The sequence below is a fragment of the Lepisma saccharinum genome, chromosome 8 (genome assembly GCF_977018435.1).
Source record: "Lepisma saccharinum chromosome 8, izLepSacc3.1, whole genome shotgun sequence".
Lineage (NCBI taxonomy): Eukaryota > Metazoa > Arthropoda > Insecta > Zygentoma > Lepismatidae > Lepisma > Lepisma saccharinum.
The window spans coordinates 31583334-31600521 of record NC_139236.1 but is presented as its reverse complement, the minus strand read 5'-3'; the positions used below and the strand labels follow the sequence as shown (position 1 = coordinate 31600521).

At 36.0% G+C, this 17188-nt stretch overlaps 1 protein-coding gene across 5 annotated transcripts in view; it reads right to left on the bottom strand.

Annotated features, from left to right (window-relative positions):
* Window positions 1–11082: 11082 nt before the first annotated feature.
* magu (SPARC related modular calcium binding-like protein magu) overlaps window positions 11083–17188 on the bottom strand; it is a 175045-nt gene continuing 168939 nt past the window's right edge. For all 5 annotated transcript variants that reach the window (XM_083126406.1, XM_083126403.1, XM_083126404.1 and 2 more), the window contains one exon: window positions 11083–13758. In XM_083126406.1, coding sequence (XP_082982532.1) covers window positions 13685–13758 — 74 coding nt within the window. In that variant the 3' untranslated portion in view covers window positions 11083–13684. The remainder of the gene's footprint in view (window positions 13759–17188) is intronic.

Here is a 17188-nt window from a genome sequence, read left to right as displayed (position 1 = left end):
TTTTCTTTCTCTCCCTCTACTGCCATGTGATGGGTCCAAAGAAGAGGTAAACTGTAAGATTCAGTTTCCACGCATTGGTGCTACAGAAGTGGAATCAAAACTAAAATACTTGACTGACATCTTTCAAGAAAAGCGAATGTGTTTTGAGCAGTTCTGGCTGAAATGTACAGAGGGCAAACCCAGCCTCGTTGATGAGCCAGAATTGGCCCGGCAACGTCACGCCCCTAAGAGACTCGAAAATCCTGATACTGCCAAACATCACAAGTTCTACACTCCAAAATAGTATTATAAATCAATATACACTGAAGTGTGTGACACAGCAAAATCATGTGTTAAACAAAGACATGAATCTACAGGACTACAAAAAGTAACAGCCGTAGAGAAAGAATGCATCTCAGCTGTGAACAGTTGCACAACAAACTTTCAGCAAACGCGAGAATTATTTCGCCAAGATTTAGATGCCGATAGGCTCTCTTTACACATGTCCATGCTTGGTGATATCGCCAAACAGAAGAAAGTGGTTCTAACTACCATGCGTGACATAAGGAAGTTTCTTTTGGAAGACAGCACCCTCCAGGAGCCAAATTCATGATGGTCCTACGCACTGTGCCAGTGACGACAGCCACAGCCGAAAGGTCATTCAGTGCTATTAGCCAAATAAAGACATATTTGAGATCTACAATAAGGCAGAAGAGACTAAGCAGATTAGCAGTACTCCACATACATCAAACTATGCTTGATAATTTGGACCTTAGACTGCTAGTTAATGAGTTCATAAAGAAATAACCCACTGCGTAGAGCAACTTTTGCTTTATTTTTAAATCATGTTCATATGTTTTTGTTGTGTATGTCACTTTATATCTTAGTGTACATGCTATTTTTTTTTTTATTATTGCAAAATTAAATTTAAAAAGTAAAATATTGTAGCAAGAACAAAAAAGTAAAACAATTTTCCTGCGATTTGTGTTAGCATTTATGTAAATAATTAAATAAAACTGTTAAATATTGTAAATATTCATTATTTTATGGGTTATTTGCAACCCATCACATGTCTGTTGCGGACATTAAAACACACCCATGCCCTCGCCGGGACTCGAACCCGAGACCTCTGGATCAAAGCGAGTTGAGTCGACCACCCAACATGCTTTTTTTATATATATATAAAAGGAAATACTCCCTACACGGAGGTATCCCCCACCATTCACACTTTTTCTCACTTTTACACTTTTCAATTTTTACAGTTTCTCAGTTTCTTATCATCTGGACAAACACAAATACCCATGCCTTACCCGGGACTCGAACCCGGAACCCCTGGCGTTGTAGCACGCTCTGCTAACCACTCCGCCATGGAGGTCGACACATGCTCGGCTACCGAGGCCGGCATAAAACTGTTAGGTTGGTCTCTTAATGTAAATACATACTTTTCAATAAAAATGTTAATTGTTATCTAAAAGACAAATGAGCAGACACAAAAGACATAAAGAGACTTTGAAACATTCTCTAAACATTTATCATGTTACAGTTCATTTGCATGAGGAATATAATAGCTGCTTAAAAACTTCTATACGAAGACGAAATTTTTATTTTTAAAAAAGGGAGGGAGTGAGTCATTCATTCATTTATTTCAGTGATCAGAGCCCCCCCAATACTTTTGACAAGTCGGCGCCCAAAATATTTTTCAAAACTGCTAAAGAGATAGGTTTGGAAGTTAACAAAGAGAAAACTAAATATATGCTTACAGGCTGAAACCAAGTGTTAGATAATAATCAAAATCTAATTATTGATAACAACTCGTTTGAACCAGTTTCCAAATTCAAATACTTAGGTAATATTAACAAATGAAAATTATATTAAAGAGGAAATAAAAAGTAGGCTTAATTCAGGAAATGCATGTTACTTCTCTCTTCATAAACTTTTGTCTTCTCATTTAATATCTAAGAAACTAAAAGTTAAAAGATACAAAACAGTAATTTTGCCTGTAGTATTATATGGATGTGAAACTTGGTCCCTTACATTGAAAGAGGAACATAAATTGAGAGTATTTGAAAATAAGATCCTTAGGAAAATCTTTGGACCTAAAAGGGATGAGGAGACAGGTGAGTGGAGAAGGTTACATAATTTAGAACTACATAATTTGTATTCATGTCCAGATATTATGAGAATAATTAAATCAAGAAGACTTAGGTGGGCAGGCCATGTGGCACGAATGGGAGAGGAAAGAGGAGTTTACAAGATTCTTGTTGGGAAACCTGATGGTAAGAGACCTGTAGGAAGGCCAAGACGAAGATGGAGGGACAACGTTGAGATGGACCTAAGGGAAATCGGTAGGGATAGAAAAGAGTATATAGAACTTGCTCAAGATAGGGAAAGATGGAAGGCCTGTGTTGCTGCAGCCATGAACCTTCGGGTTTAAGAAGGCTAGAGAGTTAGTTAGTTAGTTGGAACAAGGTGTTGCTCCCCATTCTTATTCAATATTCATTATAATTTGATTGTAAAGCAGGGATATAGAGAACAAAGTTATTCAGGGTGTCTGCCAGTCAAGAAAGTCATGGAAGTCAAGAAAAAGTAAAGAAATCAACAAGTAGGTCAAGAAAGTCAATAAAAAGGCAATAAGTTATTCTTGTGGTCGAGAATTCTTGCTATCATAATGACTGATTGGTTGATTTCGTTTATTTTACTTCACTTCTTCTGTCCCTTTGGCTAATCGCGAATATGAGGATGAATGGTTTTATGATAAGATGGATGAAGGGATAATCACAAACATATAGGGACAACCGATAGGAGTTCCACATAAGATTATACTGGCTGTGAGTCCAGACGCCAAAGCTTCGCTTGCTACCAAACACAGTTCAGGATACGTTAATACGAGAAAGCAGATCTAATTCTCTTCTTAAATTCAGCTTCAGTTTTTATCTTAACTGGCCCTTTGGCAGGGGTTTTCATTAAATAAATATATATATTTTTTAATTACTAATTTCAAACTTTACCTAAGTAGGGGTCGAACAAATAAAAGTTAAGAAAAACGAAAAAAAAAGGTCTAGAAAAGTCAAGAATTCTGGATGTGTTATTTTAGTAGACACCCTGTTATTGATCTAAAAACTACCCAAGATGAAACTTCTGGAACCATTTTAAATTATGGTAATTGCTGAATATTTGTTTGCCATTACAGGTCATAATTCAAATGTTGAGAGAGTTCTTTCATTACAATCAACACAACAGACTCAGGAGAGAAATTATTTTTTTCATAAAGTCTGTAAAATGTTTGGTACTGGTCCCTATAATTTCAAAGAGTTCGACTGTCCACTGTAATATAAATATACCTAGTTTGACTAAACATGAAATTTTGATAAAAAATGTCTTCTCTGAGAAGTATCACTTAAATCATGTATTGATTAGTATGATTGCAAGTTTTGAAATTTTGCATTTAAAAATTCATTAAGAATTCATTTTTCTAAATCTTAAAAGTGCCATTTTACAACTACTTTGTAACGTGTTCTATAGAAATATGTATTATTTATTGAGAATATTTTGTGTCCTACATTTTTCTTACAGCGATCTGGTAACCCTATACCAAAGCATCCCCCCTCTTTGAGTGGTTGTGCCACTGTCTTAGAGCATGATGGGAATTTTGGTTAGGGAGGAGGGTTGAACATTAAATTTTATAAATTTTAGGGAATATCCAACTCTTGCGTATTACTGTTACATCTTAGACTGTTAAGGAAATTCCGGTGCGGGGACAATTAATTTTTTATTTTGATTAATTTATTATTTCATCGAACAGGGTTTAGTCCTTCTCTACATAGCTGCTATCCAGAGTTACACACTTCTCTTATTGTTTTATGCAGTTGTGAAGACCCTTCTTATAGAACTCAGCACTTTGCAACTATACCCAGGACAGCACTTCATTACTTAGTGTATCATCATCCGAGAAGTGCTTGCCTTTAAAAAATAACGTCATGGAGGGAAAGAGGTGGAAGTCAGATTGTGCAAGGCCAGGAGAATAAGGGAGATGGGGTAGAATTTCATGCCACAGAAGCGTGCTTTCCTTTGGGCGACATTCGCAATGTCTTTAAATAGACAAACATACCTCACCTTTCTTTTTTGGTGACTTTCTGTAATTTCACCAGCAATGAGGCATAATAGGTCCCAGTTAGCCTGGTTCCTTTTGTCAGCAAATATATCACTCTAACCTTCTGGTTCCAAAAGATTGTGAGAATCACCTTCCCAGCGGAGGGTGGGACACGTGCCTTTTTGAGTGGTGGTGAGTTATGGTGCTTCCTGCTTCCATTGCTTACTGTGCTTTAGTCTCTTGGTCATCCTGTGTAATTATTCTAGCGAGAAAGTCCTCTTGGTTTTGTTGGCACGTGGTTAAAAGTTCACAGAAGTTTTTGCCTCTGTCGCCCCCTTTGGAAAAGTGTGAGAAACTGGGGAACAGAACAAGCTGAAACCTTTTCTTTTTTTGCCTTTCGTGTATGCAGATGCTCCTTGATGATTATTCAAGACTTCATACTAATCTTGACTATTGTCAGCTAGTTTCTGAGTGTTTATGTGGCGATCTTCTGCTATTTCAGCCTCAAATTTGTTGAGGGTGTCTCCATCAAGGCCGACTGCAGTCGACTGGGAACGAGAGCAGTTTCCACAGAGGTCCAACCAAATTTTAACTGCCTATGCCAGTACTTTATGATCTCATAGGATATATATTTGAATTGCCTGGATATCTATGATTTAAATACTGGAAGAACCTCATAAAGTAAATAATAATCATCATAATAATGCTGACGCCTTACAATCCAGAAGTCCAGGGTTAGATCCCGGTGGAAGCACATTGTGAAGTGTTTCGAATCCCACTTTGCCCATTTGAGCATAAAGTTGGGATAAAACAAACTGTTTGCTGTAACTGAAACGATGGAAATCCTGATGGCAGACATATGCAATTTGGATATTCGGATATCTGTAATTTCTATTAGAAGGAGGCATAATGAAGAAATCTGTTTTCTGGAGGAATCTAAGAACTATAAATAATAAAGAATGTTATTACAGTGAAGGAAATTACTTCATTTATTTCGGCAAGAAGAAGTATACACAAGTAGATTTTTTAACAGTCACATTACTTCATGTTTTTCCTAGCATCAATTGATCGTAAAGTGTCTCATGGATTTCCAAGAAGTCTCCACAAGTTCGCATGCAAATGTTCTTCATGTCCAGACATAATGAAATGAGCTGGATCACTGCTAGATTTTTTAGCTGAACATTTTGACAAATTGTTGGTTAAACACAAAGTCCTTTTTACCACTTTTTATATTGTATTTTTCACTAAGTCCACAACAGTTTTGGAAGACTCGCACTTCGGATTTTAATACTTGAAATCTAGAAACTGTCTATGAGGAGTCACTGTTGTAAGGATGGTTGCTTGAACTATCTTCTTACACAGGTGGAGGGCCTCTGCTTCGAAGTTTGTAATCGTGGGTAGGGGCTTGCTTGGCTTCTTTCTTTGATGTCCTGACTTCAGTGGCCAAGTCGAAGTAGGGCTTCTTCTGTTCCTCTGTCATGGCCTTCCACCGCTCGCTGCCCAGTCTGGAGATACCCGCTATGGGGTCAATGTCCTGTCCGGCCATCTGCTTTCTCACTTCCGCACAGAAGATGATAAAGGGTTGAGAATAGCGGGGCATCTTTTCAACCGTTTTGCCCTCTGCGGGGCTTGAACTTTGAGCTGCTTGGTTTCTTGTGGCGACCATGTTTTCTTTCTCAGGCATCAAAACGTATGATTCTAGTTTCCTAGTGACAGGAATCTCAACAATAGCATTGCCAACAAAGCTCCGAAATAATGCAACAATACTGTTTCACTGCAAAAGGGTGTACGAATTTGAATGCAAAAGGAACATAGAAACATGTGCTAAACTACAAACTGGCTGTAGTCCAAACATCAGAAACTTGTTAGTCTGCAACAATGCAGTCCAAGGGTGTACTATGTGGAAGTGAGATTGACACTTGAGTGCCATCTGAAGGGGCCACTCCTTACACCTCTGTACTACTCTGAATTTCATTTGTATGCATTCAGCTGTTTATTATCACTCAGTTTTTATCAAGCGATTTTCATCATTCCACTTGCAGCCTTCACCCCTATTTTCCCAATGGAGATGTTCAATTGGAGCACGCACACTTTTATCGATAGTTTCAACTAACACAGGTAGACTGTATTGTTCAACAAGTCTGAAGGAAGGAAACAGAATCATGAATTCAGGACCTTTATGGTTATCTTACCAGTGAAAGCAGGAAGTCTTGTGTCATACATGGATAGCAGCTGTGTAAATGTATAACCACAGAAGAAAGGACAAAGTTCATGAACGTTTGTGGGAGTTCATTTTTCAATCCATCATCAAATTTTAAGTGAATCTAAATTTTATTTTAAAAAATCAGCTTAATTTTTGATTGAACAAGATAATTGCATGTGAAAACTGAAAATTCAGGAGGGCCAGTAAGATATCAACTATATAACAACCATCAAAAAGAGATGGGAATAAAATATGCAATGACTGTTTACACTTCACCAAAGGATAGATAATATTCCATGCAACGTAAAATGCTAATTCACACACAACTTACTAGGGAAGTATTGAGCAAGAGTGTTGCCACCAGAGGGTAAGAGTGGGATCTATCCCCTGGCCTGTACACACAAATAAAATCTCCCCCACCTAGAGGTATAAAGAGAGATAGAGGTAGAAGGAATGAGAAAGAGATAGAAATAGTGAGACAGGAAGAGACTGACTTCATTCATTTATTGAGAAAGTGACATTTTTTTATTTATTTATACATATATTTGGAAGTTTCTAATATGTGTTGAGTATTATTATCTTATGATGTGTAAATATCAGTTTAAATTTTGGTTCTGTAATGATTCTTTAACTTGTGCATACAACTTTTTATATTAATTATATTTCATAATTTCTGTGCATATTAATGTTGTATTAATTACGTTATTTGCTTGTTCTTGCAGTGTCTATTTCAAGTTCTATATACTAAAACTTTAGCTTATTTGTGAAATCCAAGATTCCTATCATTCACTTAAAAGGTGTTGCTTAACATTTAAAATATATACATTCAGAACTAACGTGAGACTTTTTCAACAATGTACAATGTTTCATATTCCAGCTCATATCCAGTTTGAATACATAACAAAATTCGCCGTCGCATAAACAGGCTGAGCAAATGACAAAAGAAGTTAATAATGCTGTTTTGGTCCCAGGAATAGCGACATCAACCACAATTAATTATGTGAAAAACTAACAATGTTTGTATTATTCTTTATATATCTTTTACTATATATTTTATTATATTATATTATATATTATAAAATTGAACCAATAAATAAGAAATGTAAAGGTGGGGGAACCGTAAAAAATTCACGCAACTGACATCCTGGTATATTTTAAGGAAACAGGACAATAAGCGCATACCCTCAAATGTATGTGGGAGGAGGCGGGCTTACTTCAGGGGTTTCTCCCCCTTTTAATGTACGGTACAAAGTTGTAATAATGCAAATATTCCTGGGTGATCCCTCATGTTTCCTACAGTCTAGCCTGGCAGAAGCAGAGTGTTGCAAAATTTTGTGGCTCCATATCTTTGGACTTAGAAAATCTGACATGATAGTGACGGTCCATAGAAATTCCCAGCTTCTGTTTTCATTTATCCTTTGTCTATCAGGTATTGTATGTGCTGGTGCATTCATATTCTGCATTCTCTCACACCCAACTAGTCGCCTGTGTCCATTCGGGAACAGAGCAGTTTTTGGTTCCAGGATTCATTGGCTCTGTCCACTTACTTACTTACTACCCACTTATTTGCAGATATAATTTCTCTTTACAGACCACTGCAGTCAAAAAGTTTATTGGTCATGCTAAAAGGTGTAAGAAGTGCCTCAGACTTAGTACTTGTACGTTCTTTGAAATTTAAGTTCCTGGTCTAATCTCCATTTTCTTTCCAAAAAAGAATTGATCAGGTGTGCTTCATCATCAAGGAATGCAAGGGAACCCTTTTATTTCATGAAGATTTGGCACACACAGGAGATGTACTATGATGTAGAACGTCAGCAAAAAATGCAGGCTCAACCAGGAATTGAACCTGGGTCTCTGGCATACCATATCATTTTTCTACCAACTGAGCTACAGAGCTGACCTGGCCAAATCTTCATGAATTTACATATCTACTCTGGGAGGAATGAGGCAACTTTGACGTCTACAGTGTTTCAAAGGCAAGAGATCTCATTGGGATAGAACTGGCAGAGACGATTCCACACAGGTAAAACAGACAAAGCCAGTCGGCTCTGCAGCTCAGTGGTAGAGCAATGGAACGGTATGCCAGGGACCTAGGTTCGAGACCTAGACGAGCCTGATTTTTTTCACTGAAATTCTACATAATTCTTTTATTGGCACAACAGCTGTTGACAGTTACTCTCTGGAAAGTGTAGTTATGATGAGCTTGGATTTCCTTCTGAATTAAGGGATAGAACTGTGCATACATTTAATTTTCAATATAAATCTTTTGCTGAAAGTAAATATCGAAAGTGAAGTCACACAGGAAGATCACTGTACTGAAGTTCGCTGCCTGAAATAGAATCACTAGACTGATCATGTTTACTTCTCTCCTCATGTTTTATTTACTATGCTGCGGGGCATGAAAATGTGAGTTATAAGGTCAACTGTCTTTCCTCTTCACCTCTCACCTGCTGGCATTGTTGCATTTGTAGCTTTGTTTCAACACAAACAGGTGCAGTTCTTTGTGATGAAAGTTCGGCAAAGTTGGCTGTTACTGTTTCCATGAGTGACACTAATAGTGCTGATGATAATGAAAATATCCCTGGTACACCACAGCAATGAGGGAAATGATTTGGCAGACACGACGTTGATAAACATATGTACAGTTTTTTTTTCAAATGTTATCTGTAATTCAATTAGTAATTTGATATACCTATGCATTAACATGTATTCTCTTATATTTCACCCAATATGTTTTTATTTTTATTTTTCATGTATTGTATTATGATTCATTCTATGAATCAGTATATTTCATAGATCATATAAATTGGTAAAAAAATGTAATCTATTGAAATGTACAATGAAGCCAATCTAAGGTGAATAAGTCTATCTATCTATCTATCTATCTAATCATGATCACATTTCTAGACACCTTGAGGCACAGGCAGACAATCACCCTTTCAACCTTCACTCTAAGCTTCTCATAAAATATTTCTCTCAAATCTGGAACATCTGAGAAAAGGGTCATTAATATGAATTATATAACAACGAAAGCAAAATGTGTTTATGAATGACGCATAATTGTGGTCTAAGTCCTACGAGAGAGAGATAAAAGTATCCAAAGTTTGACAGCAAATTATTATTTATTTTATTTTATTTTATTTTTTACACCAGATTCTTGAGTGCACATCGTTCATCAATTTATGTGTATAGCATTAACACTTTATGTATTATTCTACATTTCCACATGTGAAGAAATACCACAGTCATACTTTCCTGATTTTTCGTTATAGGCTACTTCTTATGGAAATCTATGCATATTTTCCCAGTTCTGTCAAGCTCTGTGTATAAAGTTGACTTTTAAAACAGATTTTTGTTACTTTAGGTTTCCTTCTTAAAGACAAGTCTTATGTAGATAATGGTACCCATGCACAATATCTTTCACAGCAAGGGGCAAATTTCATTGGTCCCCTAATTCCCTAGGTGGAGTTGTCTGTATATTTCCAGGATAGGTCATTCATCAGTCTGTGGTGTGTATGGTGTCATTTTTCAATACATATATACACCTTACTTATGTGGCACATATCTCATGAATGTTTATTTTATAAAGAAAATAGTACACACAAGAACTATCAAATACAAAAGTGGTTAAACTATCACCTCATAATCAACAATTTATTTTAAGTGGGGGAACAGTTTGGATCCAGATGAGAAACTGTTTCAATTAGCTTATGCACAAAGTGAGTTTGAAAGGTCCAAAAATGAATGAAAAGATGGTGGCATAGTGCCCAGTCAACACACTAACGTTGCCACAACGTTGTATGAATGTTGTATGTATGATGAATGTTGTATGTAGGGGAACAACGTTGTGATAACGTTGCCACAACGTTGTATTTATGATGAATGTTGTATGTAGGGGAACAACGTTGTAATAACGTTGCATCAACGTTGCAAAAAAACATTCAACTGAATCCGCTTTAGTTTGGATGATCACCACCATGAGCGCCACAAGCGTCAGATCGGAGTGTTTTGTTTAATCTGAATTTGTTTGCGCACTGACCACCAAACCTTATATTTCCTACAGCGTGCACTAGATGGCAGTGCGACTCAAATGCAAAACAAACATAAGTTTTAGTAACACAAATAAGGATACTTTCGATTGTAATTAGTGAAAAAATGTGTTTTATTATCCTTCGAAAGATGTGTGAATATTGAAGTTGTAAGGAAGATTAGAAAATGAAATGTGTTGAATACAAGTGAAACTCCCATGATAAATATTTTTATTCCAGACTATATAATCAGGAGGTAAGTACCACAAGAAGAAACTGATTACCAGGTGTAGTTAGAGGTTGGTCAATTCATCACAATCTCCAGACTAACAATTGCCTATTCTGGTGGACCAGGAAAAGTTTTTATAATATGTAAAGAGAAACTGTGACGTTCCAAACATGAGTTTTTCCTTTTACGCATATGTATTATATACAAAAATGGCTTGCCAATATTGCTAATAGCTTACCATGCGAAATAACCATATTTTAAATATGCATTGTTATATTCATAAATTACACAGGCAGCAAGGTAATGTTGCAAAAAAGTTGTGGCAACGTTAACCCAAGACATACCTAACGTTGCTACATAATGTTCAGTATATGTTGTGACAACGTTGTCAACCAACGTTGCAGCAACGTTGAAAAAAATGACCCTGAAACGTTGACACAACGTTTTCACAACATTGTATCAACATACATTCAACGTTGTAACAACGTTAGGTATGTTAGGGGCTAACGTTGCCACAACGTTGTGGCAACATTACCTTGTTGACTGGGTGTTAATGCCATTGATTTGTAATAGCAGTCCCAGGTTCATTATCCAGTAGAGGCACATGGTGGTTCAGATCCCACTTTAAACTGTAGGGCCAGTCCCAATTAGCCTATCTGTGCATAAAGTGGACTTAAAACATAAACATGAGTTGAAATATATATTTTTACCTTCCAAAAAATAATTCTTTGCTTGTTATAGGTATCAAAGTGTAATGTGTTGCGTTACTTCTGAAGTAGCTGAAATTTTAAAATGTTACTTGAGATATTATTTTAATTTCTAGAAACTTATATTTACTACTAAAGAAATGGCACTGTCATTGATTATGCTTCCTTCTTTAATCATATGTATTAAAAATTTGTACACATTTCTACTAAATAAAAACTACAATAATAATCACAGGATTTGTTTATGTATGATGAAGCAGTATACTTTCTTGCTGCTCTGAAACAAAATCGTAAAGGCAGAAGTTTGTTTTCATCACTCACAAACATTGCATTGTTAGAGTTGGGACAAGCATATTTTTCCCTAATGTTTAATATAATAGTGTAAAAGTTCATATTTATTTACATTTAACAGTTATAACCCATTTTACTGCTAAAAAATTATCCATCTACATACATTTTTAATATAATACATTTTGTAAGTTTTCAATATTTGCAATGGATTCTGTAATAATTTATGACATTCTTTCAAAATATTCAAAGACCTAAGTAAATGTAAAGTTCTGCAAAATGTATACTCTGACATTTTCCCCATGATTGTCAATGTACATCAAATAAAATTATTCAAATTGCAACTGATCATATCTTAGCTTTAATTTTCCACTGGTAAATGAATGTTTATTATTGTAATGCATGGTTTTCTTTTACAATTTTAAAGTTTCAATTGCCCATGAAACTCTAGTGTTTTCCTTTTTGAAACTTAAAATACATCAGTATAAATAGTATATCATACTGACTATTTGAAAACTGACAGTACCCACTTGACACAGTGTTAACTGAAAATATTAATAAATTAGTTTACCACATGTAGGCAATTCCGAAGAGGGCAAATAACGTAAATTGCACAAGAATCTCTGTTATATTCTTTCATGTGAAGATTGAATTAGTATGCAGTTTTTGAATGAAGCTACAAGAACGTCTCATAGAATCTAAATAAAAATGAAGTTACAATCAAGCAAGTCGGTTTGGATCATACCTAGGTCAATGAAAGTACTGAAAAATGCTATAAATGTGCATGGATTCTGTCTCTAGAGGAATAAACAGTGAAACAGAGAATATGAAAACACTACATTGCACAGAAATATATCATTAATATGATGATGATTAATGTTAATAACTTCTTGAAAAGTCAATAAAGTTTATGCATACATGCCATAAGCTGTTCTACGTAATAGCTATGTTAGTTTTATTATGAATTTTCTTTTACTTAAAAAAAAATCTGGAATCTTTGAAAGTAAATGTACATACACCAAAGGAGAAAATTATGGGGATCAGAACCCCATTCTCCATTTATTTACTTCATTTTTCTGAAGAAAATATTCAAAGACCTACATAATTACTTCACTTCATTTTCTTGTTCATAACTGAACCCCCTGCCCCTTTAAAAAAATTCAGGTGAGTCTATCAGGTAATGTATGCACATATTATGTTTATGTTTTTATACGTTTCTCATTTACTTGTGAATCCAACAACGAGTGAACATATTTTCAGCATATTTGCCAAGCTGTAGAAGAATTCACAACTTCTATATTATTTAACATTTCCAAAATTTTACGGCACTAACTTGTGCCATAATCAGGTAATGTTTAAAACATGGTGTGTTACCTTTCTATGTCTTGATGTTATGATAGATCATTCAGCAATTTAATTACTCCAATTTACCACCTTTGTGAATAGTTGAAGACTTAATAATAACAATAGTAATACAAACACGTACCAGTTTGGTAATTATAAACAACATTACTATGCAAGTTCCGTAATGAGAAAGTTATACAATTTTGAAACACTGATAAAAATTGCTGCAACAGTATAGTACTATTTTGACAAACATAATATAAGTGAAAATATTGCATTTTCCAAGCGGAAGCTTGGAACTCTTTGAACAAACACCATGTCACTTGTTCACTGAAAAGAAAGAGACATTAAAAATAAATGTTTTTTTATAAAAGTTAATGTATAAACGAGACTGCTTACACATTTCTCAAATAAATAGAGAAAAATACATGTATGTTAACACTATTTTACTTGCTAACAAAAAAATTAATAAAACATATAGCTTGTAGCATGTCTATTGCGTTGACTTGATTTCAGCAAATTTGTTACTTTGAGGTACCTTTGTTTGCATTAACATAATGCTGTTCTTCTTGTTTTGTGATGTAGAAAGATACTTTGTTTTTCTTATTAATGAGACAAATAAATGCCTGTTCAGTTAGAAATAACCTTAACTTCCTTTTATGTACAGATGCAAGCACACTGGGTTTCATCTTATTCACTTGCTTCTATGCTGGAGGTCCTGGTCTTCCTCAGAGAAGCTCTTGCACTGGTTTCACTGTTCACAGGATTTCCCCATGCCTCGTGCCTGAATTCCAAATAATCACAATCCATGTATTTTCAATCATCGCTTCTTAATATTGATTCGAATGGATTGTTCCCTTTTCTTGTAGACAAATTGGGGGAACTAACATCTGAAATCATAAGAATAAAATATTAGAAATAATAAATAATACAGGGTGTACACAAAGTGTCTGACACTTTTCAATTATTAATAAATTAGAAACTTATGAAGATACAAATAAACTGGTGGTAGATAGATAAACTCAAAATGTTTTATGTCCTGTATGTCACACTTTTGCCTAAATAGAATGTTTGCCACATATCACAAGAGGAAAAAAAACAATGGTGTTGCACTGGGTGAACTTCGAGGCCACGGAATCGGATCACCAAGTCAAATCCATCTTCCCGGAAAGCACTCGTTCAAAACACAATGAACAATGATGACAAACCTTACAAAAGTGACAAACATTGACGAACTGAAAGCCAGAATAAACAATGTGATAGCCACCGTGGATGTTGGCATGCTCACCCGAACTTTGGAAGAAATCGATTATTGTCTTGACATTCTCCATGTGACAACAGGAGCACATACAGAAGTGTACTGATACAGGACATAATTAACATTTTGAGTTTATCTATCTGTGATTGCCACTAGTTTATTTTTATATTCATTAGTTTCTAATTTATTAATAATTGATATTTGTCAGACACGTTGTGTACACCGTGTATACTACATATACCATGCTTGCCATATATGATGGTCAATGGACCCATATCTGTGACAACATGCCACGAGTGTCATGTGACTGCAACAGCAAATCTGTGTCACATACATTAAAGCTCCTTCTATCGAAGACATGGTCACCAGGAATTCTGGCAACATTGCTGGCCTATCTCCTGCAGTGTTCCTCTCTTTGCCTGCACATCCATGTCATATGTGCGGACATTTATAGTATTGTAGAATATTAGATTACCAGTTACTGCACACAAAAAAAGGGCCCACTGTAAACAGTCAAGTAACTTTTTCATCATACCATTTAATTCCATAGGTAGCATACCCATAGCTTATTCTCATCGGAGATATGGTAGAGCTATATGTCAACATGAGTTCATCTCCTTTTGGTAGAGGAAGGCTGACAACATGTGGAATCGATTAATGTTGCAATCAAATTATGCAAATTTTAATATAAATTTATTACTGATTTCAACAATAACACACTCCCAGCAGCATTCATTCCAGGCTATCAAGGTAACTAGAAATGGCCCACTACGGCTGTAAAAACTATATCTTCAAATTTCTTTAATCCATAATACAGATCATTTGTTATTTTACTTCCAGCATGCCAAGAGCAGGCATCCTAACTAGCTGCCATCTCCTGCTGGTGAGGTGGGCATGCTTACCTTAAATCCCTCTGGTGGCAGGGAAGAGAACTTCGATTCATGAGAATTTCATTCAACAGAGATGCTCTCACCTGTACTGTGCAAAACACACCCTCAAACCCAGGCTCCTTGTCTTAGCTTTCCCTCAAAAGTTATTTGACCTTTCTCCGTCCCCTCTGGTACATCTGCAGTTGCCTCAATGGACAAGTATTGAATACTCTACTCACAAAACCACTGATGAAAGTCCTTGGTTCGAGTACAGGCCAGGATGTGATTCATTCTTATTCTTGTGATTTAAGCTAAAGATGCAGAAAATCAACTTAAAGTAAGCAAAAATGGAAGAAATAATAACTTTACTTCTGATGAGTTGACACCCTGCCTCACTTTGTACTTAGACTAGTCAACAGAGAACTTTTGCCTTTTGTAGAAGCAGTTTCTGGTTTGATCACCTGTAGATGTTGAAGGAAGTTTCAAAATTTCAGTGTTGTTCCAGTTGATGTTCTTATACGAGGCTCATTCAGAAAGTAACCACCGTTTGGGTATAAATAAACAACCCGCATAGATACAACAAATTTTTACTTTACATCTGAAAGGTACCGCTGTCCTCTTTTTTTCAACATAGTTGCCATGTAAATTCAAGCACTTGTCATAGCATTTCACTAACTTATAAATCCCTTCTGCATAAAACTCGGCTGACTGGGAATTCAACCAACCTGTCACAGCATTTTGAAGATTTTCATCGTCAGCGAAGTGCTGTGCCCCAAGCCATTTCTTCATGTGAGTGAACAGATGAAAATCAGGAGCCAAGTCCGGGATGTATGGGGGATGATCAAAAACGTCTCATTTGAATTGGCGCAAAAGGTCTAGTGTTCGCCGAGCAGTGTGAGGGCGAGAGTTGTCATACAAGAACACAACCCCAGATGTCAGCAGAGCATGACGTTTCTTCTGGATGGCTCTTCTCAGTTTCTGCAAAGTGTTACAGTAAACTTCAGAAGTGACTGTTGTACCACGTTCCATGAATTTTTACCCAAAGAAATCTTATCACTCCGCGTATCTCGCATTTGAAGGGACAGCACACATTTTGTGACGTTATTACCAGTACACGCACGGCACTACGATGCTCTCACTAGCACAGCTGGAAGCTTACTGAATCACAGATTGTGTGACGTAACAACGGTTGTGCTCTGCCCACTACTACTAGTGCCATGCCCCAATGGCGGTTACCATCCAAATGACCCTCGTAGTAGTCATATAGGAGGCACCGGGGGAATGCTTGTGCATCCCTTGCTTCATTCTTTCCATGATCTTCTGCAGAGCTGTAGTCAAGGGTATACATCATATATAGTTAATGTTACTCATTATAGTACACCTTTTGCTGTAATGTGTATATCTTTCACTTTCGTTTTGTTTAAATAATTTGACTATCACTACAGTCATGGGCGTCAGCAGGGGGGGGGGGGGGGATCGAACTGGTCGGTCGACCTTCCCTGGAAATTTCCATCTACTTTTTCTTTCAATTTATGGCAATTTATAAACGAAGCACTTTATTTCACCTTATTTTGCGTCATTGTTTAATAATGGTCTTGAGATATTGAATTTGGTACAAAATTTTCATACTTTGCAACACTGAAACTCTGTTAATTTGTAACTTTCACACGTTTTGAAGCTTCTTATACTACTGCGTTTGCTGCTGCTGCTGCTACTAATGTTCAAAGTAACTATTATGTAATCTTGGTTATAACAAGTACTATATTATTCATATAATAAACTTATTGGATGCTAAAATAAACTCAACTAAAACTGCTACTGTTACTCCTGCTGCTACTACTACTACTAGTATAAGTAGTAATAATAATAATAATAATAATAACAACAATTTAAAATACCGATAATGCATTAATTTAAAAATGAACCCCTCTTTGACAAACTTCTGCATATGCCACTGATTTGTATGAGAATATTTTTGAGGGGAGGGGGTGTGCTCGACATCTTCGATTCGACCCCCTGCCCCTAGGAAAATTTCTGGCGATGCCCATGACTCCAGTGAGCTTATTATGGTCAAATACTTATTTCACATAATTGGAAACATAATGTTGAGAAGGACCACCAGTTGATCAGTTTCAGCCTCAAAAATATGTGAAGATATGGCTGGAAAACTATCATCTGCAAATAACACTAATT